The sequence below is a fragment of the Fusarium flagelliforme genome (genome assembly GCF_020744385.1).
Source record: "Fusarium flagelliforme strain FIESC 12 MPI-CAGE-AA-0113 chromosome Unknown B0J16scaffold_8, whole genome shotgun sequence".
In the NCBI taxonomy this organism is placed as follows: domain Eukaryota; kingdom Fungi; phylum Ascomycota; class Sordariomycetes; order Hypocreales; family Nectriaceae; genus Fusarium; species Fusarium flagelliforme.
Window position 1 is genome coordinate 1,303,912 of NW_025763510.1, and position 25,732 is coordinate 1,329,643.

Here is a 25,732-nt window from a genome sequence, read left to right on the forward strand (position 1 = left end):
AGATTGATGCATCGTTAGTACCGGCAGATTCCAAAGTTGACTAAGGTCTAGTTCCTTTCGTTTAGTAATTGGTCGATCGTTTCCAGTCGTGACGTGTAGAGTTGAGCTTCTGAGGGGACATGGTCTCGAGTATATATATCCCAATGTCCGAGAACCTTGAGAGCTTCTTTCACTCCACAGATCAACTCAGAAACACCTTGAGGACCAATACTTTTCCAAAAGCATTCTAGCTTCCTGTTTAAATCGTTTATCATTAAACCTACCGATACAATGGCTCTTACCGGCAGCTGCATGTGTGGTGCTATCGCTTACAAGAGCACCAGTAAGTTACCTTCATAAAGTAATACAGCAAATCATCTAACAAATATAGGTGAACCTGATGTCACTGCCCTCTGCCACTGCGTCGACTGCCAGAAGTGGACCGGTGGTGCTTTTACCTCCAACGCTGTAGTCCCAGCTGACTCTTTCAGCGTCACCAAGGGTATTTATCCCGACCTCGCACTAAACTCATTACAATTACAGCCCGACTAACAGCTTTCAGGAACCCCCAAGCAATACGACGTCACTGGAGCCTCTGGCAAGATCAACCACCACTTCTTCTGCGGTGACTGCGGTTCTAGCCTGTACACTCGCCTTGACATTATGGAGGGAAAGATCATCATCAAGGCTGGTGGTCTTGACGAGGGCAAGGCTAACCTTGACAACAAGATTGGTGTTGAGTTCTACACTCGTGACCGTGTTAGCTACATTCAGGCTGCTGAGGGTGCTAAGCAGGAGCACCTCTTTGGTTAAGATGTCACGCAGTTGAGATTGTTGGGGTTTTAGTTGGTGAGCAGGTGTTGGAGGTGATGATGATTATGTATGGTGTTTAGTACTCTCGTTTATTAGTCCGGACTTTTGCTTTGAGAAATCACGCTTTTCAAGCTACTGAACTAGACTCTAGACTGATGCCATTATATGCATGATGTGGTGAAGTATCTTCTTCAGGACATTAAGCTATAGTATGCATATCCTTGACCGTCTCGTCTTTTATAGATATACCATATTTAGAACATTTTCACCGTACCCAGTACATAATCTCATACCTACTTATTGATTCCCTACGTGTACAGTCGGTATTGGATGTCACCTTGGTAACCGCTGATTTGACCGTCTCACCAACCAAGAGTAAGAGTGGGTCGTTGACCAGCTTCTCCGCAAGTTGCAGTGGCGATCTCCCGAACACAGTAACCCTCCATCTTCTTCATTCATTCATTCACTCATCTTCATAGACCACGCTTTCATCTTTGTTTATCTTGTTTATCAATAACTTATCAACAAGGATGAGGTCGGATAATATCAAACCGGGTCAAAAGTCCGACGATGCAGAAGGACGAGACTTTGTTCTACCGCCTTTCAGTCGCGACGTTACAACAAATAAACCAAAAGCCAAAAGATGGGTAGAGAACGGCTTTGTTTGGTGCTACGCCTTCAACCATTCAGAGGGAGAGCGCTGCTTTGAAAAGGCCATCGAAATCGACCCCGAATGTGCCCTGGCATACTGGGGCCTTGCTTTTGCCCTTGGACCCAACTACAACAAGCCATGGAAAGCTTTTGATCGGAATGATCTTAAACATACAACTTTGAAAGGCATCAATGCATTTAAAAAGGCGGAATCACTAGCCTCAAAAGCAAGCCCGCTCGAACAAGCTCTTATTTCCACCATACGGCATCGCTACCCCAAGGATGAGAAAGATACCAACAACTCAAAGGTGTGGAACCAGGCTTACGCAGAGGCCATGAGACCCGTGTACAAGGAATTTGGACATGACCTTGATGTCGCGACGCTTTATGCTGACGCCCTTATGAACCTCACACCTTGGGCGCTGTGGGATGTGCGAACAGGGAAGCCAGCGCCTGGATCAGAAGTTGTTGAGATTCAAGAAGTTCTCGAGAAGGGACTCGCTCAAGATGATGGGCATGAGCATATCGGCCTTTTGCACGCCTACATTCACGTCACTGAGATGTCCACTGAGCCCGAAAAGGGCCTCGTTGCTGCAGAGCATCTTCGCAGACTTGCAAATGAGGCAGGCCATCTAGCCCATATGCCTTCGCATCTTGACATCCTCATTGGAGACTATCGAAGAGCCATCTCAGCAAATACGAAAGCTGTCATCGCCGACGAGAAGTTCCTGTCTCTTCGAGGTGGTCGTGACTTCTACACCATCTACCGCATGCACGACTACCACTCTCTCATCTACGCTGCCATGTTTGCCGGTCAATATGCTATCTCGATTGAGGCTGTTGATCGTATGGAGTCAGCTATCCCAGACGAGGATTTACGAATTCAATCGCCACCCATGGCTGACTGGTTGGAGACGTTTCGCTCGGTTCGTCCGCATATTCTGATCCGCTTCGGAAAGTGGGAGGAGATTATTGAGACAGCACTTCCTGCGGATCAAGAGCTCCTGTGTGTTACGACAGCCACGATACATTATGCTAAGGGTGTCGCATATGCGGCTCTAGGTAACGTCGAGGAATCTGCTAAGCAACGTGAGCTTTTCCTCGCCGCAAAGGCACGCGTGCCTCCAACACGTATTGCATACCCCAATAAGTGTCTCGATGTCCTTGATGTAGCTGAAGCAATGCTTGACGGCGAACTTGAATACCGCAAAGGCAACATCGAGGTAGCATTTGAGCACCTACGAAAGTCAATCGATCGCGATGATAGTCTACGCTATGCCGAGCCATGGGCATGGATGCAGCCCGCTCGCCACGCATACGCTGCACTACTCATGGAACAAGAGCGCATCGAAGAAGCAGCTGAAGTATACCGAACAGACCTCGGATTGAACAACAAGCTCTTCCGCGCCCGACACCATCCGAACAATGTGTGGGCTCTGCACGGGTACCACGAGTGTGCGGTGAAGTTGGGACTTGACGGTGAGGCACGGATCATAAAGCAGCAGCTTAAGACGGCTATGGCTTTTGTTGATGTGCCCATTGAGTCTTCTTGTTACTGTAGACGGGATGTCAAGAATGCGAATGGTTGTTGTCGTTTGTAATGCGGTTGCTTGGATAGAAGACTAGATTGCATAGCATAAGAACTTTGAGTTTGAGCTGCATATTGAGCTTTGTATTCAAGATGACTAGATATTCTTTTGTAATCATCAAAGTGACATGGCATTGGGATCTTATATTTCATGCTGCAGCTTGCAGGCTCATGCTTGGTATCACATTGGTGATTACAGTGTTCCACTTGATGTTCAGCGCCCCGCGCTGCTGGCTCTCAGCACCCACCACTGCGAAAATGGCATCTCCAGCCGTCAACATCGACTCTACATCCATCATAACTCAACCACTGCAACCCTCCCAATGCCACGTCCAGCTAAGAAAGGCATATGGTCAGTCTAAATTGATTCCATGTCCTATTTCACTTGACTGATATTCTATAGTAACACATGTCGGCGGCGCAAGTTGAAATGTATGCGACACCCTCCTGCTTGACCATCACTCTGATGTCCTGTTCTAGGCGACCAGGCACTCCCCATCTGTGGACAATGCACAACTACCGGTCTCTATTGCGATCGATCAGAGAGGCCAGTTCGTTTTGGTAGTATCCAACTTATTCTGTCAATTAAATAATTTATGGTGCTGACTCTGCGAAGTTGAACCACAAGTATTACATGACCCGGATCTCCCCCGAATAGCCCTTCAAGATCAAAACATAGCTCGCCTCTTCCATTCATACACATCAGAAATCTCAAAATGGTATGACCTCAGCGACTCAACATCATCATTCGGCAAAATCGTCCCTTCTATTGCCCTAGATGAGCCTCTTCTTTTCAACGCCGTCGTCGCCTTATCAGCCATGCACACATGCAAGACAACATCACCCAGCTTTCGCAATATCGCTGAGTCCTATCACCATAGCTGCGTGCAGCTTCTCATTGCTTTGAGAGAAGGTGATCAGCTCATCACTCGCGGCATCGCCCTCGCTGCGACATGTCTCCTGCGCTCTTACGAGATTCTCGACGGCGATGTTGACCCCAACATGCATCTTCGGGGCGCCTACTCTATGGCGTCGGTTCATGATGTTCTCTCTGGAAATATACGAGCGGGGCTATTTGGCGCTGGATTCTGGAACTATCTGAGAGAGGATATCACGTTTAGTCTCTTCGAAAGGTGTCCGTTGAAGATGAACCTGGACAGTACGCCTCTTATCACTCGACATGAGTCTGATGAGGATTATCTCAACTCTATCACTTTGATTTTGGGAAGGAGTATCAATATAATGTACAGCCAGGATGCGGATGCGACGCGATGGGAGCACATCGCGGAATCTCTCAAGGAATGGCGCAGCGCGTGTCCAGGACACACGAAGCCTTTCTCGAGGGAATCAACCTCATCCCATCTGTTTCCACTTATTTGGTTCCTTCAGCCATGTCATGGTGAGTCTCATGAGTCGTGCTTTGTTTTCCACTGCGCTAATTACCAGAATACATAGCTGCGATATTGCACTACTACCTCGTTACGCTGACAATAATCCGTCTACATGATCTAAGGATTCTCGGGGATTCAGATCTTCCCGGCTATAGAGGCATCCCAAGAGACGAGCTTCTTTCAAGTTCCGCGATGGATATATGCGGCATTGCTTTTACTACAAAGGTCCCGTCAGTTCTAGTCAATGCATTTGGGCCGATAGCTTTTTGTAAGTCCTTGGTCTCAACCTTATACCTTACTCTGGCTGACATGTGGTGCAGGCGCGAGATTCGTTCAGTCGGAACCCCTTCAGCAAGAGTCCATTCGTCAACTACATGCTTGCAAAGCCAGTATTGGCTGGCCCGTTGAACGACTCATCAATGATCTGAAGGCGCACTGGGGAATGGGCGAGGCGTAGAGAAGCATGCTGTCGGCCAGCATGCACCATTCAGCTTCTCTTGTTCTCTCCAAATAAAATTGCAAAGGTAAATATGATATTCCCCCCCAATTACTGACTTTTGACGACAACTTCTTCCATTGGTACGATCGTCGTGGTCCAGATCTTAGCCCTGTGGGGAAAGGTTTTCCGAGCTCGGGAAACTCACATCACCAAGAGATACACGGCACAGGTATAAAGGAACAAGGCCTGCGCTGTTGAAAAAGGAAATAAATTCATTCTCACATTAAACTCCACCACTCCAATCTATCTGTTATACATCAAAGCCTTTTACCATGTTGCGCACCCAAAGAATCCTCCCAGCACTTACCAACTGTGCCCGAGGCTTTGCAACTATTGCCCACCCTCCTCAACCTGGAGTCGTTAGACCTTCTTCTCAAGAAATAAAGAACTTGTCTCTGGACTCAAGAAATCTCGAGAAAGCAGTTCGACACATGCACAGAGACGGTCTGGTCGTTGTCGAAGATGTTGTCCCTCATCAAGACATCGATCTTCTTAACAAGAAGATGGTTGAAGATGCTCATGTCCTCCAGGCCCGGGGCGACAAGGGTCCATTCAATTATAACAAGGGAAACATCCAGCAAGATGCTCCTCCTGTAGCGGAATATTTCAGTCCCTCCATCTTCACCAGTATGTATCTGTTTGTACTTCTATGGCCTCATAGCTTACACTGTCTCTAGATCCAATTGCTACACAGATCACTACTGCTATGATGGGCCCTCGACCCAAGTGGACGTTCTGCTCTGCCAATTCCGCCATGGCAACTCTCCCCGGAGGAACTCCCCAAAGACAACCTGTCCATTCAGACGCAGACTTTGCACATCCAGACCATCCCTTTGCTCTTGTCATCAACATCCCACTCGTCACAACTACACCCGAGAACGGATCTACAGAGATCTGGCTTGGCACCCACAATGGATTCGGTCTCGACGTTCAAGAAGGTGCTCACGGTGAAAGAGCAAGCGGCCGCATCAGAGAAGATCTCCTCCACCAGCGCCAAGAAGTATCACCTCCTATCCAACCTACCATCAAAAAAGGTAGCATCATCGTCCGTGACTTGAGACTTTGGCACGCGGGAATGCCCAACTTGACAGAGAAGACCAGGGTGATGCTCGCCATGATTCACTTTGCTCCGTGGTTCAGGAACAGGATGAGACTTGAGCTGGGCGAAGATGTGAAACCAATACTAGAAGGTTTGGAAAGAGAGGGAAAGTTGGGTTTGAATGTACCAGTTGATTGGGCGAGTAGGGAGGCTGTGCTCGAAGGTTACTTAAACCGAGGTTTCGGGAATAGCTATGATTTCAGCCAAGAAGCTTGAAAGGCTTGGCTGTTGAGCTTGTTTTCAGCACCATGTAAGATGTATTGACCAGACTGGATACATGCACGATTACTTCCATATCAGTTCAGACAAGGATACGAGTATAAACAATTTATTTATAAATGTCTAGGAAAGTAGTGCTCAAACGCCCAAACACCGTGACCCATCATTACCCTAGCCCGTCAATTATTCACTGTCATCAATACCACGGTTCTTGTGCTTCTTATCCTTCTTGCCCTTCTTGAACTTGTTCTCGAGAGCATTGGCACCAATTGCACCAGCCGCCGCAGCACCGAGACTGCTCAGGAAACCACCTCCAGCGGTGCGCGCAGCCCAAGCAGCGGCTCCTCCACCAACGAGAGTAGCTCCGAGACCGCGTTCCCCATCAGGACCGGGTTGTCCTGGGGCACCACCTTGCTGGGGATATCCAGGAGCGCCGTACTGGCCATCGTTCTGTTGAGGGTAGGTTTGACCGTAGCCCTGCTGGGGCTGAGAGTTGTAGCTAGGTTGTTGAGGCTGGGCGGCGTATTGGGGCTGCTGTTGGTAGCCGCCGTAGCCTTGGGGCTGTTGTTGGGAGTACTGTGGCTGAGAGTATTGCTGCTGAAGATAATGTTAGTGATGAAGATACTTGAAGGGATATGGTAGAACAAACCTGTTGAGCATACTGAGGCTGGCCGTACTGTTGCTGCTGAGGGTAACCACCCTGGGCATAGTTGGTGTTACCACTGTTGCCGTAATAATCGCTGTTGGACATGATGATTTGTGTGTTGTAGGTGTAGATCTAAATAGATATATTGAATGTAAGGATCAATAGGATCGTTGTAGTGTAGATGGAAGATGTGATGATAGGAATGGAATGGAAACTCGAAAGAACAACCAGCTCCTCCCCCGCCTTTATAGATGCAGCTTCAGCTTCCATCCTTCCATGTACGAACCGTGACAGAGGCACATTTAGCCTATCTTGGCAAGTCACTCGACTCAATATTCGAGAAGAAAAGCGCCTTAGCTGACAAGCCTCACTGGTGACATTGACCAATGCAGTAGGCGCAGTCACAGCCACAGGTGCAAGTTAGAAGCCCGTAAGCTCAATCTAACCGTTAATGTCAGGGCTGAACCACTAACATTGACGAGTGACATGCTGTTTTGCCGTTTACGTAGCGGTTGTGGCTGGGAGTTTAATGTTAGTTCGATGGATGCTCCATGTTTGTTTGTGGGGAATGACATGCTATCACGGCTTTTCCGAGTCCGAGCTTGAGGTTCTCTGTTTCGCTGAGCCACGATCGGCAGGGTCTTGACATTTTAATAAATCACCATACAAGGCAGATTTTTCGGTAGACAATAACATCATTCGTCAATTAATTATTAATTATAGTTCATATCCGGAATTTAAGCAACATCGTTAAATCCCTGCTTGACATTATCGCAGATCTCCTCCACAATCTTCTCCTCCATGGCTTCATCATCACCAAGCCCCAAAGCGCCCGGTTGCCACGTAACAGTATACACCAAATCTCCTCCCTTGACCGAAGCTACATTAAAACTAATGGGGCATCCTCCAACGTGACCAGGCTGCGCAAAAGTCATTTTGGTTACCTTGACCTGGTCTTTACCAAGAGCATCCCCGTCAAACACACCAACGTTGCTAAACTCATATGACGAGTCTCGCCTTTTGCCGATCTTGCCAAGAGTCCATTTTCTTATGCTCGATGCGTATCGCAAGAGCGCGATGGGCATGTCGTCTAGTTTGGTGGAGGAGATTGCGAATTCTTTGGTGGCTTCGCGGGCTGATGCCCATTCTTGTTTTGTCAAGGGACCTGTAGCTGAGCTACGGGGATGAAGGGTGTAACAGCCTGATACTGCCTCAGTTGCCACGTCGTTGGACATTCCGATTGATCGTCTCATATTGATCGCTGTTTGGGCCACGAAATTTGTGACATTATTATCTTTGACGGCTTTGCTGAGTGCTCGGGCTACAAGTTGGTGCATGACTCCTGTCAATTTCGCATCGTGGGTTCTCGCAAGCTGCGCAATCTTTTCAACCTGCTGTGATTCAATTTGTCGAATCTTAAGCTTGTTGCAGTGCGTCTTGGCATCGTAGAAGATAGGTGTTGCAGTCCATGTACCTTCGTTGACATAGGACGCCGAGACACGTAAGCCCAGCATCTGAACAAGGAAGTAGGGCATGTACTGGGCAATGAACGGCGCTAGTAAGAACGACCATGAGATCGGAAGTCGCTCTGGTGTGTCGAAAGGCTCAGGTAATGGCTTTTTCGGCGGCGCAATGGAGGCCGGTGGAATAGTTGCAGGTGCCTTTCTCAGCCCTTCGAGAAACGTCTTGTGGAAAGCAACACCGGCAATACCATCACCAATAGTATGAGAGAAAGAGAAGGCAACATGGCATTGGGAAGGACCGAGGGGGAGAACCACGATTCTCCAAGGAGGAATGCCTGCGACAAATGGACGATCCAATTCTGGTCTCATCGATCTTCCAATGGCTTCCAAAGAATCGGCCGCGTCTTCTCCATTTTGGACAATAGAGATGTGCTCCTCGACATTGATGCCTGGCACGCGCTCATAGTAAGCTTTATCGGTGTTTCTATCACCAACAGTAACACAGAAGAAGGGATGTTCCTCGATGCAATGTCTGAGAGCATGGAAATAGGTTGAGGGAGACTTGATGTTGACTTCGTTGTTGAAGTTGTACACTCCGCCAATGACAACTGCGTCATAATAGCCCACATCCTCACGGGCTATTGTTCGCATCTCATTGGGACCTTTGCAGTGTTAGAGTTGAAGATCATCTATGGAAGGGTCACATACTCGCGTATCTGAGAAACTCTCGTTTAGACTCCATGATTGAATGGTAATGGTAAGGGGCCAATAAAGAGGGGCAATTGAATATATTGATAGAATCTAACGATAGATGTAGAGTGTGTAACGGACTTGTGACGGTTTTAAAGACTTCGGTTCGCAACGATGCTACAGTCAATTGGCTCATGATAGGCGGCCTCTTGGTGAGGTTCTCTCAGGAAATGAGATGTGGGTCTTTGATAACGCAGCAATCCTTTGAAGCGGACGAATATAGCACCCGAGAGTCCGAAAATACGACAAAAAGAGTGATGTCTTACTATTCTACATCTACGATCTGATTTTAGGTCGGCTTCCTATTCGATATACAAGCTGACATTGTAGATACCTTATGCAGGAACGGATTACGGCTCGGAATTTATCATTACGCGTGCTTACTAGTTTAATATCATCTCAGCGACCTGTTATCTCCCATGCCGATTTTCAATAGTGTTAGATATTATCGACATGCAATTTCTATTACGCTGGTACTCGTTGTGTATTCCTCTTTGGTCTCATCCTTATCTGAACTATCTTGGCAGTTAAACGGACGGACGAGTCCAAGCTCCGGCTTTTATCTTGTACAATATATATTCAAACTAGGAATAAACAAATCAATTGCTTCAACTGATCTTGCTGTAAATACATATTAATGTCCGGAGCCGTGAGTTAGAGGTTATAGTCCTAGGTGAGTCAGTACAACAAGTCGTTAAAACAGTCCAAGATATAGGTGGATGATCAAAATGCCAACAAACTACCTACAGCTTATTTCAGTGAAGATGACTCAACAAGATTTCCTATGCCAGCTGAGAGACTAACAAAATACCGAACCATACTGGCATCGTCCTACCCCACACAGCCCCGCAATCTACAGAATGATTCCAAAGCCAAGATGGTTTCAGTAACCAATCAGAGAATTGTGTTACGAACTCAGATGCGACTATCGTCCGACATTGACATGAAGGGCGTTTTGGCAAGTATCAGGTTTGGTAGGGAATAGGTTGACCTGACTAGCTCTTGCTATCAAAACTGTTAGCACCTCTGACTAACACCAGCAACAATGAGTCAGGAAGAGAAGCAAGGCCCCTTCCTATATCGCACAAAACCAGAAAGGCTTCCTTGACTAGAACTATTCTAGGTACAGTCACGCAGTCTCAGATATGCAGGGTCCTAATGATTCCATATGATCGACCGGATAAAGGGAAGCTTAATGAACCTCCGAGGAGAAACGTGAGTAAAGGACCCGTGATTATTATTCTAACTGTAACCATTGGCTCGTGTTCCCTTCATTGATTACACAGTTATAGGGATACACGTTGGATAATATATCATAGTAGCGCCTGAAGTTTGAACCAGAACAGTTTCTACATATAAGTCCCTGATCGCACTTTGAAATTCATAACTCCTCTCATCACCCCATCGTCTCATTAACCGGAAACCCAACACCGCCAGCAATGTATATCAAAGGACCACACGCAGAAGCAGAGCTTCCAGTGCTTCGAAAAGTAGTTCGAGAGAACCCCCTCGGTCTTATTACAACCGCCATTCCCTCTCAAAACCACCCTTTTCTTCAAAGCAGTCATATACCCTTCGTGTTGGATATCGAAGATGAGTCAAGCGAGACAGAACTGGGAAAGCTACGAGGACATCTGGCAAGGGTTAACCCTCAAAGCAAAGCCATGATCGAGAGTCTCACCGAGAACCCGAATCTGAACAATGTCATCGAACAAGACGTGATCGTCATTTTCAACTCCCCCATCCAGCACTACGTCACCCCAAAGTTCTACACAGAAACAAAACCTACAACTGGCAAGGTTGTTCCTACATGGAACTACGCAGCTGCCCAAGTCTATGGCCGTGCTAAGGTCTTCTACGACACCAAGTCCGATGAGATGGGCCAGTTTCTGAACAAACAAATTTCTGATCTCAGTCGCCATGCTGAGACTAATGTCATGGGCTTCACTGGCGGTGATAACCCAACCGATTGGAAGGTCAGCGATGCACCTGATAAGTTCATCGAGCTCTTGAAGAAGAGCATTATCGGTATTGAGATCGAAATCACGTCTATGGGAGGAAAATTCAAGATGAGCCAGGAGATGGGCATGGGTGATCGAGAGGGTGTTATCAAGGGGTTTTCGAATTTGGAATCCGAGAGGGCGAAGGAGATGTCAAAGTTGGTGCAGACCCGAAGTGACTTGAAGGAAGCAAAGAAAGCAAATGTTTAATTAGCAATAAATAATGATATCACTTACGAAAAGGTCTTTGGCAAGTTCAGGGCGTCAACAAGCCTTATAAGTAAAATATTCAAATTCTTTCCAATATTTCTGATCATTTGTGAAGCTTCTCGTGCTCATATGCAAATGGATAAATTAGTCGATGGCCTTGATAGGATATCCCAAGATCATGATATAGATCTAGAAAAACGTGATATAAAAAGAGCAAGGTTACCTAGCTTCCTGCAAGATATCCAAGAATTCTAATCGATGCCATGCACATCAATAACTTACCCCATCATTCCAATGCAAAGAATCTTACCGACGCCGTCCGCAATTCCGGTCTTGTCCCGATCGAAATATCCCGGAACGTCGAGTCCAACGAACGACGGCAGTTGAGTTCCCACGTGGAGTCCCCCATTGGATCTTCAACTCCCGCTTATTCCCCATAGAATAGACTATTCCCGTTTCCACAAGTTAACTTTCCCATCCTTTGTACCCGTTCATGTCTTGAAAGCCGATGCTACTGCCACGTGCGGTGCTGACACTTATTCAGGGTCCCTCCAAGGCGTTAAGATCCTGCTCTTGAGATCTAGATCCGGCATCTTCAGTCAATCCCCACGCTCCAAGAACGTTCCGATGATCCCGTCTTTGTAGACTAAGCGACGAATCAACAGCCCCACGTGTGGCCGGGGATCCGTGTGATGGGCATGGGTGGTTGGGTACAAGCGGGCCCTGGAACTTTCTCTCCGGCAAGTCAAGTTTGACAGAAGCGAAATGTGATTCTAGAGTCGCAGGCTTGTGACCGTTCTAAACGGAAAAGAGTCTCGCGTTTGAGCGTTTTAACTGACAAGATGTAGGTAGAGTGGGGGTACAGATTGAAGGCGATGGATGGATATGGATGCATGTATAAAACACCAAGAACCCATTGACACTATCTACGAGCGGTATGTATTGCTGCAAAGTCAAAGACATTGTCTCATCATAATTTCGCTTTTCCCCAGTATTCCTTGCTAGGGTTTCCACTCAATTCGTTGTCGCTTCCATTCTCCCGCCCAATCGAGACACCATCTCCCAGATCGCGATCATGGACAAGGCGACGCTTCTAACCGCTTCCAAAGTGGATCTAAGCGTTTCGACCCATCCCCGCTCAGATATCACCAGGTTGATCGGCCCTGCCCTACAAATTGCCCTTCGATTCCAGAGCCTCGTCGGTTCTGTCTCCATCTTTCTCTGCCTGCGTGCCTGTTATGTCGCGAGCATCACCTGCGCAAGCGTCCTCTATGCGAGCAAAACCGTGACCTTTAAAGCTTTCGTCGCAGCAAAGTTTAGCGCCTTCCACGGCTTCAACATGTCCAGTCAAGCTCTTGCGAGTGCCTGGAACTCGAAAAAGATACAGAAGCTACGGAATAAGCTCTGGTACGAATTCGCCGTCTTCATTCTTGGCAGTGGGAACCTCATTTTCCTCATGCTCTTCTGGCCTGGTTGGTGGGTTCTTGCAGGCGCGTGCTGGGCAGGCTGGATGCTCTTTGGTTGAAGCTTTCTCACCTCGAAGGAGTTCTTATGCGAGCTCTCGGCCATATTCAATACGTGATCCAAAGGTGACATATCCAACGCTCAACACCAATCGACACCCAACACTTCCAACGACTTCGGTATTTCGTGACCGTCGACAACCACTCAGCGCGAGAAGAAGAACGTGTTTCCACCAGCATCCTTCCGCACTTCCTTCCCGTAGTCCTTTTCCGGGTCAAAATCCTGCCACATACTAGCAGGGAAGATGTGCTTATTCTTCTCGTACCACCTCCTATCAACGACCTTTGTGAGAGTGGGATCTTCATCGGCGCCCTCGAGGGTGTTTATATCGGGCAGCGCTTTAGCAGCCGCTTTAGCAGCAGCAGCCTTGGAAGCAGGCGTGGTGAGGCCTTCCTGAGGAACTATATCATCGACCGGTTCGGTTTTTTGAGGGGGTTCGGCGTTATATTTAAAGACAGGCTCGCCGTCAGGGCCCGGGGTCTTGTTCATGGCGAAGAAATAGAAGTCATAATGCTATACAATGGTCAGAAACTATCCAGGAGCGCAATTGATGTAGCAACTTACGTGAGGTATAATGGTAGTTCCGCGAACAAGCATTAAATCGTCAACACCAACTCTGGCCCACTCTCTCCTTGCATTTGCCTTTTCGCCAACACCCAAGTCAGCGCCGACCTTTCGGCTCTTGTCGAGGAAGACCCATATGAAGTCACCCTTCTTCAGTCTAACAATTCCACCGGGAATGTTGCTCCCGTCGTAGAAGACAAAAGGGAGAGCGATCTCGGTCGCCTTGACGGCCTCCTGGATAGACAAGAATTCGCGTCGCAAAGCGTCTCGTTCGGCGGCTTCTTTGCGCAATGCGGATTTGGTCATGGCTTTCGGCACTATTCCAACTGAAGCATTGGCCTTGAATTTGGTCTTGAATTCGCCCTCGCTTCCTTCGGTTTCGTCCGCACTGGCCTTTCGGGGTTTCGACTTGGGCTTTATCGCTGGCTCTTCATCCTCGCCCTCCTCGTCATCGAACGACAGCAACTTCTTCCCTTGCTTCTTTTTCTTCTTCTTCAATGGTCGTGTACCATTTCCGCTATCACTGCCAGCGTTGTCAGGAGTGCCTGCCAGGGAAGCATCCGGAGTGGACGTGCCTGAGTATGCAGCTTCACGGGACTCGCGCTCCTGTTGTTCGAGGACTTCGGCGCGTCGCTTGCGAAAATCGGAGAGAGCGACGAGGCCTACTGTATGTGTCGATAGGCGTTCATGGGTGGTTTTGTTTTGCGGCGTAAACCGCGAGGCTCCTGAATCAGACATTTTGTAGTTTATTCTTGAGCGCGAGGGAAAGAATACTGCAAGTAAAGTGTAAAGTTTCCTGGAGGTTTAGCTCCGATAACGATAAGAAAATAGTGTCACTCCCTGTAACATACACTGTGTTCTCCGGGTAAGATACGAGAGGACAGTGCGACAACTAGGTACCTACTTAGCACATAGTCCCGAGTGAGACTACTCGGGGCGACTTACAGATTCTCATCAGCATTCTATTAAAGTGCTTCAGAGCTTACTTTGCGATAAGTTCAAGCTACCTAGTCTACGGCCTACGATGGTGTAAATTAGAACTCATTGCGATAGGCAATGACGACCGCACTGCGTAATTAATCGAGTCCAATTGTCTACTTATATCCGGGGCACCTTCCCTGCTATAAACTCCACCTCTACTTCGACGTCATTCACTTGAACATCAGTTCATCACCTCTGTCTGGGTATGCAGCGTTTCCAATTCTCAAGACCTGTCTTCTCAAACTTAGCGAACTACACCAAAAGAACCATCATGGCCAGCGTTGATACTTCACTGCCTCCAGAGCCCACAGGCGCAGCTGCCGATTTCGCTGCTCGGCATTCAGAGGAGCACCCACTGAAGCTCTACGGCGGTTGGTTCTGTCCTTTTGTTCAACGAAGCTGGATCACCATCCATGAGAAGAAGATCCCCCACCAATATGTTGAGATCAACCCATACAAGAAAGAGCCACACTTTTTGGCTTTGAACCCTCGTGGACTGGTTCCAACACTCGCAGTTCCTGTTGACGCACAAGGCAAGGAGCAGAAGGCTTTGTTCGAGAGCAATATCATATGCGAGTATCTCGATGAGGCTTTCACTGATGAGTCCAAGTATGGCCCTCGTCTACTTCCTACCGAGTCATATGAGCGAGCTCGATGTCGTATCTGGATCGACCACATCAGTACACGCATCATTCCTGCATGGTACAAGCTCATGCAGCACACTCCAGATAAGCCCTTCAGTCTAGATGATGCGAGAGAAGAGTTAAGAGGTCGCATCAAGGTTTTGGTAGAGGAAATGGATCCTGAAGGGCCATGGTTTCTCGGATCGACATTAAGTCTTGTGGATATTTGCCTGGCGCCTTGGGCAAAACGCCTATTCCTGATTGATCATTACAAGGAAGGTGGTCACGGTATTCCTACCTCTGGAGAGGGTAAAGATGGCGATATCTGGAAGAGGTGGAACAAGTGGTATGATGCGATTCTGGATCGCGATAGTGTTAAGGAGACATGGAGCGCTGATGAGCGGTACATCATTGCTTACAAGAGATATGCTGAGGACACCACAAACTCTGAGGTTGGGCAAGCTACACGATCAGGCAAGCGACTTCCCTAGAAAGAGTCTATCTAGAGACTCGTGTATGGCCAAATGCCGTCTAGACATGCCTATACTCAAGTTGATCGCTTTTGGAAATCCACACAGTCAGGTTCCTTGCGATCGAAACCATACATTCCTTACCATATCAGCACATGAACAACTAATCTATCCAATTTGAGCAAACCATTTGATCCTTTGTCAAGTTGTATAGCTATCTAACGCCGCTTGACTCTTGACGTTGGCTAGAACCTTGAGCACGCCGGACCATTTGAGGGGACATGACTATCCAATCGCAGTAAATTACCTTCAGCGGCAAGGCTTTCCTATCACCACATACTCTTACAGATTTCGGAATGCAAAAGTGCTCGTTACTTGGGACAGTATTGCGACCATATGATCTCGGAACCAAACGGCGAAGGGGTTACTCAGAGGGTATATAGTTCGTTCAACCTCCATATCACAGTGTTGGCGAGCCTTCTAGAAAAGAGCACAAGCTCCTATCTATACCGTTACTCGGTTCAGATAACGAAGTGATGCCAAACATTCAGTATTGGTGCCTCCCAATGTCACGCAGACGTTGTTTGACACCGGCGATTATAGATTATACTACAGTAGCGCTTCCCAAAAGTGATACTCGTGTGTTTGGGGACAACAAGGTATCGGGAACGGATCCTTTAGAGAGTTATCGAGTATCTTCCCAGCAAACATATCTCGGGGTTCCCGAATCATTATGAACTGCACTTGCATTTCTCAAACATCTCTATCGAGATGCCAAGAGCACGTCACCATGAACGACTAAAGCAGGCATTATTCGACATCGATCAGGTTTCATCCTACGACAAACGTCCTTATCTTTTACAGTATTGACCTCTTGAGTCAGCTGTTCAACTTGAGTACCATATGGCAAACAAAGTCAGTCCTATAGATTCTGGCAGGAGGATAGCACATGTAGTGCACCGGCTCCGGAGTCGGCGGCCGATAATGACATGATACGATGCCTTGTTTTCTGTCATGTCACACATGAATGTGCTCTATCCGAGGTAAGCACAATATTTTCGTAAGATACCTGTCAACAAACACGGTAATTAAAAAATACATGCTGATGCAGAAAGACGGAAACGATGTCACGTAAACGTCAAGGGCCTCCACTATCCGTTGTTTGCTCGTCGTCGATCCTTGACTTAATAGCTGGTGGATCGATGTAGCTGTACCCATGTTTAGCAACACCATGCAGAATGCAGGTCATGAGCTGAAGATCCCTGCCGAGGCCGAGGACTTTTCTATTCTGCGGGGTGACACAGGAACAAAAGAGACAGGGTTCTGGATTAGATCGATGGCGGTCAATGCTGTGAGATTTCAGCGACGCAATCGCCCGATGATGCCGTTGCAGACCGCTCTCGTGGAAAGATTTGTTTTGTTTGTTTGCTTGCTTTAGATGGAGGCTTTGGAGGATGCAAGGTTTAACCTGAGTAATTGTGCTACAGGGCAGTGACAGGGCGTGTAGTGTATATGCTCGGAACAATTGATGGAAACGTTGCCAGCGCTCCTGCTGTAGGTTCCAGCCACCGTCGACGCCGATGGCATGACGTTGAGCCTTTGAGGTAAGTCATTGATCTATCACTGTTGTTGCTTCTCTCGTTTATGCGGAGAAGTGGACTTTCTCACTTGATCGTCGCGGGATATAGCTAAGGTTGGTGGAGATCTCAGCACAATAGAATTGACAAGTTAGACATGCCCAGCCTCTAATTATTATTATCTTTCCGCGTTTTCCGTGCTTGACATGGAACAATGGAATATGCCAGGGCAAGACACGGCACGGCTGACGATGACTTTGCCACGAGGCATGAATCGTAGCATTGCTGTACATTCGTGTCGTGACTTGTATGCATGCAATACATCGTGAGTGAGATGTCGTACCCTGTAGGACAATGCAACTGGCTGCCTGCCTCGGGATCATGACCAATGGTGGCTTTGTTTATTTATGTTTTCTCTCTTGACCGACAAGTATTTAATATTGTAATAGTGGGATTCTTCCTGTGATCCATCAGCTTATAGGTTACCTACTGAGGTAGTTCGTCTGTTTGCTTCTGGTGATCGTTCTACTGAATGTTCCGCATTCGCTCGCCAACCTCCCTCTAGACTTTGATGATGGCCCTGTGACGCTAAACCGTTGAAGCGGGTAGAGTGAACAATTATCGCAAGAAACAAATATCAATAAACTGGCAAAGTAAAAAAAGCCTGACTTTTGCAGAGACTTGACCAACTCTGATAGAGAATAGAATCATTTGTCCACCAGTCGTTGATGTTTCATTGCGGTCCAGACCCCGGGCCTCTTCCCGGGTCCTCCACTGGAACCTCCACTGTAAGCGGGTCGCTGGCGTTGGACTTACAGAAGGTCCTCGCAGGCATTCAAGTGGAAGCGTTGCCCATTCTGGTAATTCGTTATGCACCATGGCATTCCAACGGTAAATCATCAACCTTGTCAACGTTGAGGTAGCATTACCGCTATTAGGGAAAAACGAAACGCGACGACCGATCGTAGAATACAACGTACCCCTAATAATTCAACCCATGAAATGATAGTATCTTTTTGGGAAACACATGGGAGGCAAATGTTCTGGACCGTGATAGTTACTTTAGCTGCTATTTTGGTCAAAACCAATGCATGCTTATGCACGAGACCGACTGCCGAAGCCGAAAGCTGAAGACACGGCCCCACCCGGAGACGGTAGGAATTGGGGAATACGAGACCTAATGCACCTTCAGAATGTGCTACTGCTACTGCTACTGCTACTGAGTGGTACGTCACTTGACATGGAGTGGAGGACTATCAACGCTTGTGCTCGAGAATGTAGTGAATTCGGTCCTATCATAACGTTAAGTAGTATGCATAATTCACTCTCTCTTCTCTTCTAGACCAGACTCACTATCAAGTATAAAGAAGCTCTGATCCGCCCTTGAATTGTCACTTGATCATCCATTGACTTTGACTTTAACTTACAAGATCATCCAATACACCCCGCTCTATCAATCCTCTCTAGCAGCAACTAAACAACCAACCTCCTCACAACCACTACTACATATAACTCTCCTAGTTTCTTGACTATCTATCTCTATCTCCAACAACCCAAACATCACCAAAATGCAATTCTTCAGCCTTGTCCTCCTCGCCACCTCGGCTCTGGCCATCCCTACCAAGCTCCCCTCCCGAGCTGCTGCACCAACATGTATGGAGAAGGGCACCAAGGTCTCCAGCTGGAACCTCTCAGACTTTGTCTACAAGGTTCAGTACAGCTCTGAGAAGCGCACAAACACCGCCACAGTCGCCTTTGACCTCCACAACGCTGCCCTCGACTACTCGGCCAGCTGCTCCGGCAAGGTCGTCGCCAAGAACGCAGACAAGCTCAACAAGAAGGACCTCTTTGACGGCAAGACATATTACAACTGCAAGGTTCCCAACGGTGCCGACTCTGCCTCTTTCAAGTACAACCACAAGAAGGGCGTCATTGCTATCTCCCAGCACTGGGCTTGTGTGCAGGAGGGTGGTTGGTTCGAGGCCACTGGCAACAAGACCTCTGGCGCAAGCATGTCTGACTGCAAGACTACAAGCAAGAAGGGTACTGAGTACGAGACTTGCACAAAAGCCTCTATCAAGGTCCCCGTTCTCGAGATGCGTGCTGTCTTGTAAGGGGCAGGACCACAACCACACCTTCGTTTCTTCGCGACAACTTTGGACAAACATTTTTTAATAACTTCTAAGCGCAAGCTTATGGCGTTGGGGTACCACCTTTTTACATCAACTATTATTACACTACACCGTGACGACGGTCGGATAAGATCTAATTCATGATCACCATGACATTCATTTTACGACGATACCTGGGTACTACAATCCCACAAAACCATTCGCGAACCTGCCAGAGCAGTTAATCTAGACAATCAATGAAAATAATTTGCATTGCTACTTGACCATTCCCATGAACTTGTGAACCTCGTGATAAATGTTTGCGCAAGCTACTACGTCTCACCACCCACTTTCACTCACTCAGTAACCTCGGGAATACCAACGATATCGGAACTCGATTGGCGATGCCGAATATCTCGTGCTGCAAAGAAAAACAAGGCGGTGTGGTCGATATGGGAGATCGCATGCTTGTGAGACAATCAAGGGAGAAGAACAAAGACCTTTGTTCAACGCCGGAACGCCATTCAATTAGAGCCATGCCTGCCGTGACATGTCTCACCAAAATTATGCAATGTGAATACATACAGGCTTGAGTTCTGTCATCTGGACTTTTCCCTGGAAGCACTTGTGTTTCTGGAAGCCTTCACCACGCAACGCCATGCTGTCGCCGCAACACACCTGCTTGAACGTTGACCTACCATGAGTTAGTTGTCAAGACTTCGATTTCACTCACCACAATGGTCTCCATATGAGCCACCAATCGAGATTTGCAACAGAGCCGCTGGCTATTGTATAGTTCATTCCATTGCTCTGGGGGTATTATGCGTCAGCCTCTTGTCTCAATATCGTGTAAAGTTTCGGCAAGAATCGCATTTAAGCAATTGAGGCTCCAAGTCATATAAAGTCTAATTCATCCAACGTCTCAGCCTCAATGTTTTTTTGAGTGGGCGTTGTCTCTTGATCGAGTTACTGCAGTGAAGTGTAAGACAGTATGTCGGCACTTTCAAGCCTCCATTGCTCAGCGACCCATTTATCTGGTTTCACATACCTTAGTATGCAGGTCAAAGAAATGGGAACCGAGAGAACCTTTAACTCTTAACGAAGTCAGAGCTTGTTTTTATTTGATGTATTGTATGCGTTGTTCAAGACGACAAGTCTCAATGAGGAACCAACTACGGAGCTCATTTATGGACATAATTTAAGGATATTCTCTGGGTCTCCTTACTCTGCCAGAACAATAATCTTTCTCATAATATTCTGCCCACTCTCAAGAGTTGCGGAGAAATATTCCTTATTCAGCGTGGGTTGAGACTTCCAGGCTTTGGTCGCCCAATTGGGCTATTTCCGCCGCTTGATACCCACCATCACACCTATCAACTCACGACTTACTTCCACATCGAGTAGGCTTGACTTTAAAGTTGATCGTCTCAACCCAATTGAGAGAATAAAAGACTCATAGAATATTTCCCGAACGAATAGAATAAAGTCGCCTCTGCCCATCGAGTATGGAGTATGTGGAGTCAAATTGAACGTCAGATTGACGAGAATAGCAGTTCATTCATCAAGTTAGCCACTTCTTCTTCCCCGCATTACCCTGCCATCGCCGCATCTTGAAGAGGCAACACAATAAGAGACGTTGACAAGCAAAAGAATCCAATGCCGAGCAACTTCCGGCCTGGGCGGCTTGGAAGCGCGGGGTATAAATAAGATGCTGATGGACCTGGAGAATACATGCACTTACTTACCTTCTTGATCATCATCATATACCTTGAATATAATCAAATACTCAATATGGCTACACAGACGATGAAGGCTGTCAACTACCAGGGCCCTTACAAGGTCACTGTAGAAGATATTGAACTGCCCAAGCTGGAACATCCCGACGACGTCATTGTCAAGGTCACAACTGTAAGGTTTGACTCGAGAACATCTACTGCAATGGCTTACAGAACTTATAGGCTGCCATTTGTGGCTCCGACTTGCAGTGAGTAGAGATACTATTATATGGCAGCGATGGAGCTGACAATGAGCAGCATGTACGAAGGCCGAACGGCAGCAGAACCCGGCATCACATTCGGTAACTCCCAATCTCTCTCAGTCTTTTCACTTACTGACACCTCACAGGCCATGAGAATATGGGAATAGTCGAGCAGCTCGGCGAAGGCGTCACCCTTCTCAAGAAAGGAGACCGCGTCGTCATGCCCTTCAATGTTGCCGATGGTCGCTGCCGTAACTGTGAAGAGGGCAGAACTGCTTTCTGTACTGGTGTCAACCCTGGCTTTGCAGGAGGCGCCTACGGTTATGTCGCCATGGGCCCTTACAGAGGTGGTCAGGCGCAGTATATCAGAGTTCCATATGCGGACTTTAACGCTCTCAAATTGCCTGCTGGCAAGGAGCATGAGGCTGACTTTATTCTTCTCGCTGGTGAGTCCTTCATTGGTTGTTGTTTGCTTCAGTCGCTCATTGTGTGAAGATATCTTCCCGACCGGCTGGCACGGTATTGAAATCTCCGGTTTCCGATCAGGCGAGAGCGTCGCTGTATTTGGTGCTGGTCCTGTAGGTCTCATGGCCGCTTATTCGGCTGTTCTACGCGGTGCGTCACGAGTATTCGTCGTTGACCGGGTTGCCGAGCGTCTTCAAGCCGCCGAGAAGATCGGCTGCACTGCCATTGACTTCTCTAAGGGCGATGCCGTGGATATGATAATCAAGGCCAATGACGGAGAGGTTGATCGATCTGTTGATGCTGTCGGGTATCAAGCTGTGGGCAACAGCGGTGATAAGGAACAGCCTAACATTGTTCTCGAGAACATGATCCGCGTTACTAGAGCTTGTGGTGGTCTTGGAATTCCAGGCCTTTACGTCCCTAGCGATCCTGGCGCTTCTGACGATGCTTCTGCCAAGGGAATGATCAGTCTTAGCTTCGGAAAGCTCTTTGAAAAGGTATAGCAGGTCTCTCCTCATGGATGACGAGTACTAACATGACCACAGGGACTTACCATCGGCACCGGTCAGTGTAATGTCAAGTCTTATAACCGTTACCTACGAGACCTCATCATTTCTGGTCGGGCCAAGCCTAGCTTTGTTGTCTCGCATGAGATCAACATTGATGAAGCTGAGGTAGCTTATGAGAAGTTTGATAAGAGAATTGATGGATATACCAAGGTGCTAATCCACCCCAACGGTGGGTTTTAAGTTGTTGAAGTAGGGTCGAGATTGTTTAAGCGTTGTTTATGATGGGCGTGTTGGAGAGAAGCGAGCGGGCGTTGAGTGTTGATAAGACCTGAGGTATGACAAGCCAGGCAGTGGTGAAGCGACAGTGCAGTATAGTTAAGTCGTGGCGATAGCTCAATATATTCGAAAATGTACTCCATTGTGCCTCAAATATTGAGATTCAACAAATACAATAATTGATTATCCTTGTATTACAATCCAATGTGAAGCTGCGATGTCGGAACCATCGCAAACTCAATTGGCTAGTCCGGGAATAGTCGCGATAGACCATGACTTCATCTCTTGGTCCTAAACACATCTAAGCTTCCTAAAAGGGTAATAAGTCTCTTCACCGAGGTCTGCTTAGCTGAGTCACTTTTGTTACTGAGTATTTATAGTCGTGATTTAAACCACAGTCTTGGCTATCGAAGTATCAGCAAAGACAATCATGGCAACAACAACTTCTCTTGAACTGGCGAGTATACGCCCTGACGACAATGAAGCAGAAACCTCGATCGACGCTCTTCCACCAACTGATCGAGGTCGCGGAGCGTATACAGCTCTCGCTTGCTGCACAATTGCCCAAAGCACCCATCTGGGGCAAGTTTCTTCTTCATCTCACCAAATGAATAACAACCTGACTTATAACAGGATACTCTGTATCTTTCGGCATCTTCCAAGAATACTACACCGCGCACGCAAACCTCAAAGCCTCACCAAGTTCAATTGCTTCAATTGGCGCATCTCAGACAGGAATCATGTATCTTATGATGCCTCTTGCCTTCATTGCCCTTAATCGCTTTCCTCGTATGCGTAGATGGTGCGGTCCTCTTGGTCTCGCCATCACCATCATTAGCTTGACTTCTTCTGCATTCGTTAGCAACGTTGCTGGACTTATTGCAACGCAGGGTGTTCTGTACGCTGTTGGGTGCAGTTTGCTGTTCAGTCCCATTTCACTCTACATGGATGAATGGTTCGTCGAGCGCAAAGGTTTTGCGTACGGTGTGATGTGGGCGGGCAAGTCGACTGTTGGTGTTGTTATGCCATTCTTGTTCAATGTCTTGCTTCAGAGATTTGGACTCAAAGCGACTCTTCTTTCCTGGACAGTCGCTTCGGCTGCTATGACTTTGCCTACTCTTTTCTTCCTCAAGCCTCGAGTTGAGATCAGCCGCGACTCAAGGCCACGACCTATCAGCTTTGCTTTCTTGGGACTTGCGTCATTTTGGATGCTTCAGTTCGGCATTATCGTCCAGTCACTTGGATATTTAATGCCAAGTACTTATCTGGCTAGTTACGCCAGCGCAATTGGACTCTCATCAGTCACTGGACCGATCCTGCTGGCGCTCTTTTCACTTGCCTCTGTGCCCGGGTCTCTCATCCACGGCATGCTAGGCGATAGGGTCTCTGCTGCCAAAATCATTTTGATCTCCTCTCTAGGAAGCGCACTCCCAGTGTTTCTTCTATGGGGCCTGAACCGCCATATCAGCACCATGGTGGTATTTGTGATTCTCTACGGATTCTTCGCTGGTGGCTTCAGTGCTACCTGGTCGGGCGCTCTTCAGGAAGTCAAAGGAGACAACGAAATGATTGATACATCTTTAGTGTTTGGCATGTTACTTGGAGGTCGTGGGTTAGGTTTCGTTGTTGCTGGCCCTTTGAGTGGTGCACTCATCTCTGCTGGGAACGCGCTGGCGACTGGTGATAGTCTTGGGTATGCTACCAGGTATGGCCCAATGATTCTTTGCACAGGGGTCACAGCGGTCCTCGGAGCATGGGCTCCTATTTGCAAGATCGCAAAAGTCGTCGGGATGAAGGGGTTTGGTACCTGTGTAAGGGTAGCTGCTTGAGTGCTCTTTAGTATTGCGAGCTCAACAACATTAGTGGGAAGAGGGCCACACGTAGACATGTAAATGAGACATGGTAGGTTGGAATTCTGATGGTTCTGTAGCAAAATACTTTTCTTCTTCTCTCGTCTGAATTTTCTTGTTTGCGTCTATCTCTTTGTGATTAATGCTTCTCCATTCATGATACCCAAAGAAGCATCATCTGTGTCCATCCACTCCTCCCAAGCCTTAGCCATTTCATCTAATTCCTCACCGGTTGCATTTCCCATCTCAATAGCTTTATCTCGTGCAAACCCAGTTAGCGACCGGTCCTTCATCGCCATCCCTGTAGAATGTCAGTCCATAGTGCACATCAGATTAACCACAAACAAATACTTACCCCATGCCTTCTTATCCTCAGGCTCGCTATAACACCAAGTCCCAAAGCTCAAAGAAATATCTTGACGAGAAACCCCAGCTTTCAAAGCCCATGAAAGAAGTTGTCGGCCTCCCTTGCCTTGTCCTCCCTTACCCTCAATGTTCTTAACCTGAAGCTGATGGAACTTGAGAAGAGCTGGGAGTTCAGGCCATATGCACCACATGTGCATATCACTCTCTCGTAGGGAAACAGTACCTCCAGGTTTCGTCACCCTCATCATTTCTTTGATAGCATCGACAGGTGCCTCCAAATGGCACAGAACCTGATGAGCATGGGTGATATCAAAAGTTGAATCAGGGAATGGTAGCTCGAAAATATTTGCGCGCTGAAATTTGATGTTTGAAATGCCCTTGGCATCTGCGTAGTCCTTTGCTCGAGCGAGGATCTCGTCTGCGATGTCGGTGGCTGTGACTTCTCCCTCAGGCATGTATTTTGCCAATGATGTCGAGATTGTGCCTGATCCTGCACCAACATCTAGTAGTTTTAGTTTTGGGTTTTCCTTGACAATAGACTTGAGTCTTGGTAGAAGATGTTCGCTGCTGTTTTCTGCAGTACGCCATTCATGATGCTTCACTTCGGTAGCGCCGTAGCCGTGCCCGTAGTTGTTGTTGTGTGCTGACGCCATTGTCTCTATTGAAGATGTTTAGTTTACTTGAAGAAGTTAGAATGTTTAAGAAGTCAGGTTTTAAGTGGTAATTGAAACTGGTTTATATGTCTTTCAATCAATTGATAATGATCGTATGCTCTTCCTACCTACCCTGTGGACTGCCGGAGCCGAGACGGCCGGAGTTTGGAGGCACTTCCGCAGTTGAGGCTCTGACGTAAGTGAGTCTCAACTCCGGAGGCTAGCTGTGGAGAAAGCTCAACTCCGGCGCCTGCTAATACGCGACTCCATCCATAGGTATGTCTAGACAGATAAATCGTGTTAAGCGCAAACTGAGTCTTGTAGTCTGGTTAATACGATTCTGATGCAGCTGCAGGAGTACTCGTTATCAGAATAGGAATCTGCGTGTCTTCTGCAGCAGCAGCAGCTTAAGTCCGGACTTTCCGGCATATCAGGGCCACCCAAACAGCCCCTACCAATGGCCCTGATTCAGAATAT

General features: G+C 47.6%; 12 protein-coding genes across 12 annotated transcripts; 8 read left to right on the top strand and 4 right to left on the bottom strand.

Moving 5' to 3' along the window:
* Positions 1 to 270: 270 nt before the first annotated feature.
* Positions 271 to 4,879, top strand: B0J16DRAFT_274989 (uncharacterized protein; the record flags this gene model as incomplete). The annotated part of the gene is made up of 9 exons (XM_046123692.1): positions 271 to 322; positions 371 to 481; positions 542 to 787; positions 1,173 to 1,206; positions 1,328 to 3,036; positions 3,512 to 3,592; positions 3,648 to 4,430; positions 4,487 to 4,690; positions 4,743 to 4,879. 9 exons carry the CDS (start codon positions 271 to 273, stop codon positions 4,877 to 4,879), a joined length of 3,357 nt encoding a protein of 1,118 aa, XP_045977892.1.
* Positions 4,880 to 5,534: 655 nt separating this feature from the next.
* B0J16DRAFT_350402 (uncharacterized protein) lies at positions 5,535 to 6,338 on the top strand. Its single transcript, XM_046129043.1, has one exon. It carries the CDS (start codon positions 5,628 to 5,630, stop codon positions 6,234 to 6,236), a length of 609 nt encoding a protein of 202 aa, XP_045977893.1. The 5' UTR covers positions 5,535 to 5,627; the 3' UTR covers positions 6,237 to 6,338.
* On the bottom strand, positions 6,339 to 7,432 carry B0J16DRAFT_350403 (uncharacterized protein; the record flags this gene model as incomplete). The annotated part of the gene is made up of 2 exons (XM_046129044.1): positions 6,889 to 7,432; positions 6,339 to 6,836 (listed from the first exon to the last, which is right to left on the bottom strand). Coding segments are annotated over exons 1-2 (512 nt in total), but the record flags the coding sequence as incomplete, so codon positions are not given.
* Positions 7,433 to 7,622: 190 nt separating this feature from the next.
* B0J16DRAFT_358700 (alcohol acetyltransferase) lies at positions 7,623 to 9,090 on the bottom strand (the record flags this gene model as incomplete). Its single annotated transcript, XM_046129604.1, has 2 exons — positions 7,623 to 9,010; positions 9,057 to 9,090. The coding sequence occupies 2 exons, from the start codon at positions 9,088 to 9,090 to the stop codon at positions 7,623 to 7,625; spliced, it is 1,422 nt and encodes a 473-aa protein (XP_045977895.1).
* Positions 9,091 to 10,293: 1,203 nt separating this feature from the next.
* Positions 10,294 to 11,459, top strand: B0J16DRAFT_193134 (putative FMN-binding domain-containing protein). The gene is made up of 2 exons (XM_046122825.1): positions 10,294 to 10,313; positions 10,391 to 11,459. The coding sequence occupies exon 2, from the start codon at positions 10,538 to 10,540 to the stop codon at positions 11,306 to 11,308; it is 771 nt and encodes a 256-aa protein (XP_045977896.1). The 5' UTR covers positions 10,294 to 10,313; positions 10,391 to 10,537; the 3' UTR covers positions 11,309 to 11,459.
* A 924-nt stretch (positions 11,460 to 12,383) lies between these two features.
* On the top strand, positions 12,384 to 12,833 carry B0J16DRAFT_389442 (uncharacterized protein; the record flags this gene model as incomplete). The annotated part of the gene is made up of 1 exon (XM_046131814.1): positions 12,384 to 12,833. One exon carries the CDS (start codon positions 12,384 to 12,386, stop codon positions 12,831 to 12,833), a length of 450 nt encoding a protein of 149 aa, XP_045977897.1.
* Positions 12,834 to 12,904: 71 nt separating this feature from the next.
* Positions 12,905 to 14,153, bottom strand: B0J16DRAFT_193122 (XAP5, circadian clock regulator-domain-containing protein). Its single transcript, XM_046122824.1, has 2 exons — positions 13,397 to 14,153; positions 12,905 to 13,345 (listed from the first exon to the last, which is right to left on the bottom strand). The coding sequence occupies exons 1-2, from the start codon at positions 14,132 to 14,134 to the stop codon at positions 12,977 to 12,979; spliced, it is 1,107 nt and encodes a 368-aa protein (XP_045977898.1). The 5' UTR covers positions 14,135 to 14,153; the 3' UTR covers positions 12,905 to 12,976.
* A 495-nt stretch (positions 14,154 to 14,648) lies between these two features.
* On the top strand, positions 14,649 to 15,491 carry B0J16DRAFT_276646 (glutathione S-transferase; the record flags this gene model as incomplete). The annotated part of the gene is made up of 1 exon (XM_046123763.1): positions 14,649 to 15,491. One exon carries the CDS (start codon positions 14,649 to 14,651, stop codon positions 15,489 to 15,491), a length of 843 nt encoding a protein of 280 aa, XP_045977899.1.
* Positions 15,492 to 18,349: 2,858 nt separating this feature from the next.
* Positions 18,350 to 19,437, top strand: B0J16DRAFT_350411 (uncharacterized protein). Its single transcript, XM_046129045.1, has one exon. The coding sequence runs from the start codon at positions 18,616 to 18,618 to the stop codon at positions 19,159 to 19,161; it is 546 nt and encodes a 181-aa protein (XP_045977900.1). The 5' UTR covers positions 18,350 to 18,615; the 3' UTR covers positions 19,162 to 19,437.
* Positions 19,438 to 20,910: 1,473 nt separating this feature from the next.
* Positions 20,911 to 22,515, top strand: B0J16DRAFT_350412 (uncharacterized protein). Its single transcript, XM_046129046.1, has 6 exons — positions 20,911 to 21,066; positions 21,117 to 21,142; positions 21,192 to 21,235; positions 21,283 to 21,582; positions 21,632 to 22,098; positions 22,147 to 22,515. Exons 1-6 carry the CDS (start codon positions 20,950 to 20,952, stop codon positions 22,348 to 22,350), a joined length of 1,158 nt encoding a protein of 385 aa, XP_045977901.1. The 5' UTR covers positions 20,911 to 20,949; the 3' UTR covers positions 22,351 to 22,515.
* A 196-nt stretch (positions 22,516 to 22,711) lies between these two features.
* B0J16DRAFT_350414 (major facilitator superfamily domain-containing protein) lies at positions 22,712 to 24,333 on the top strand. The gene is made up of 2 exons (XM_046129047.1): positions 22,712 to 22,910; positions 23,020 to 24,333. The coding sequence occupies exons 1-2, from the start codon at positions 22,817 to 22,819 to the stop codon at positions 24,213 to 24,215; spliced, it is 1,290 nt and encodes a 429-aa protein (XP_045977902.1). The 5' UTR covers positions 22,712 to 22,816; the 3' UTR covers positions 24,216 to 24,333.
* On the bottom strand, positions 24,313 to 25,365 carry B0J16DRAFT_311477 (S-adenosyl-L-methionine-dependent methyltransferase). The gene is made up of 2 exons (XM_046125006.1): positions 24,592 to 25,365; positions 24,313 to 24,537 (listed from the first exon to the last, which is right to left on the bottom strand). The coding sequence occupies exons 1-2, from the start codon at positions 25,253 to 25,255 to the stop codon at positions 24,362 to 24,364; spliced, it is 840 nt and encodes a 279-aa protein (XP_045977903.1). The 5' UTR covers positions 25,256 to 25,365; the 3' UTR covers positions 24,313 to 24,361.
* Positions 25,366 to 25,732: the final 367 nt, after the last annotated feature.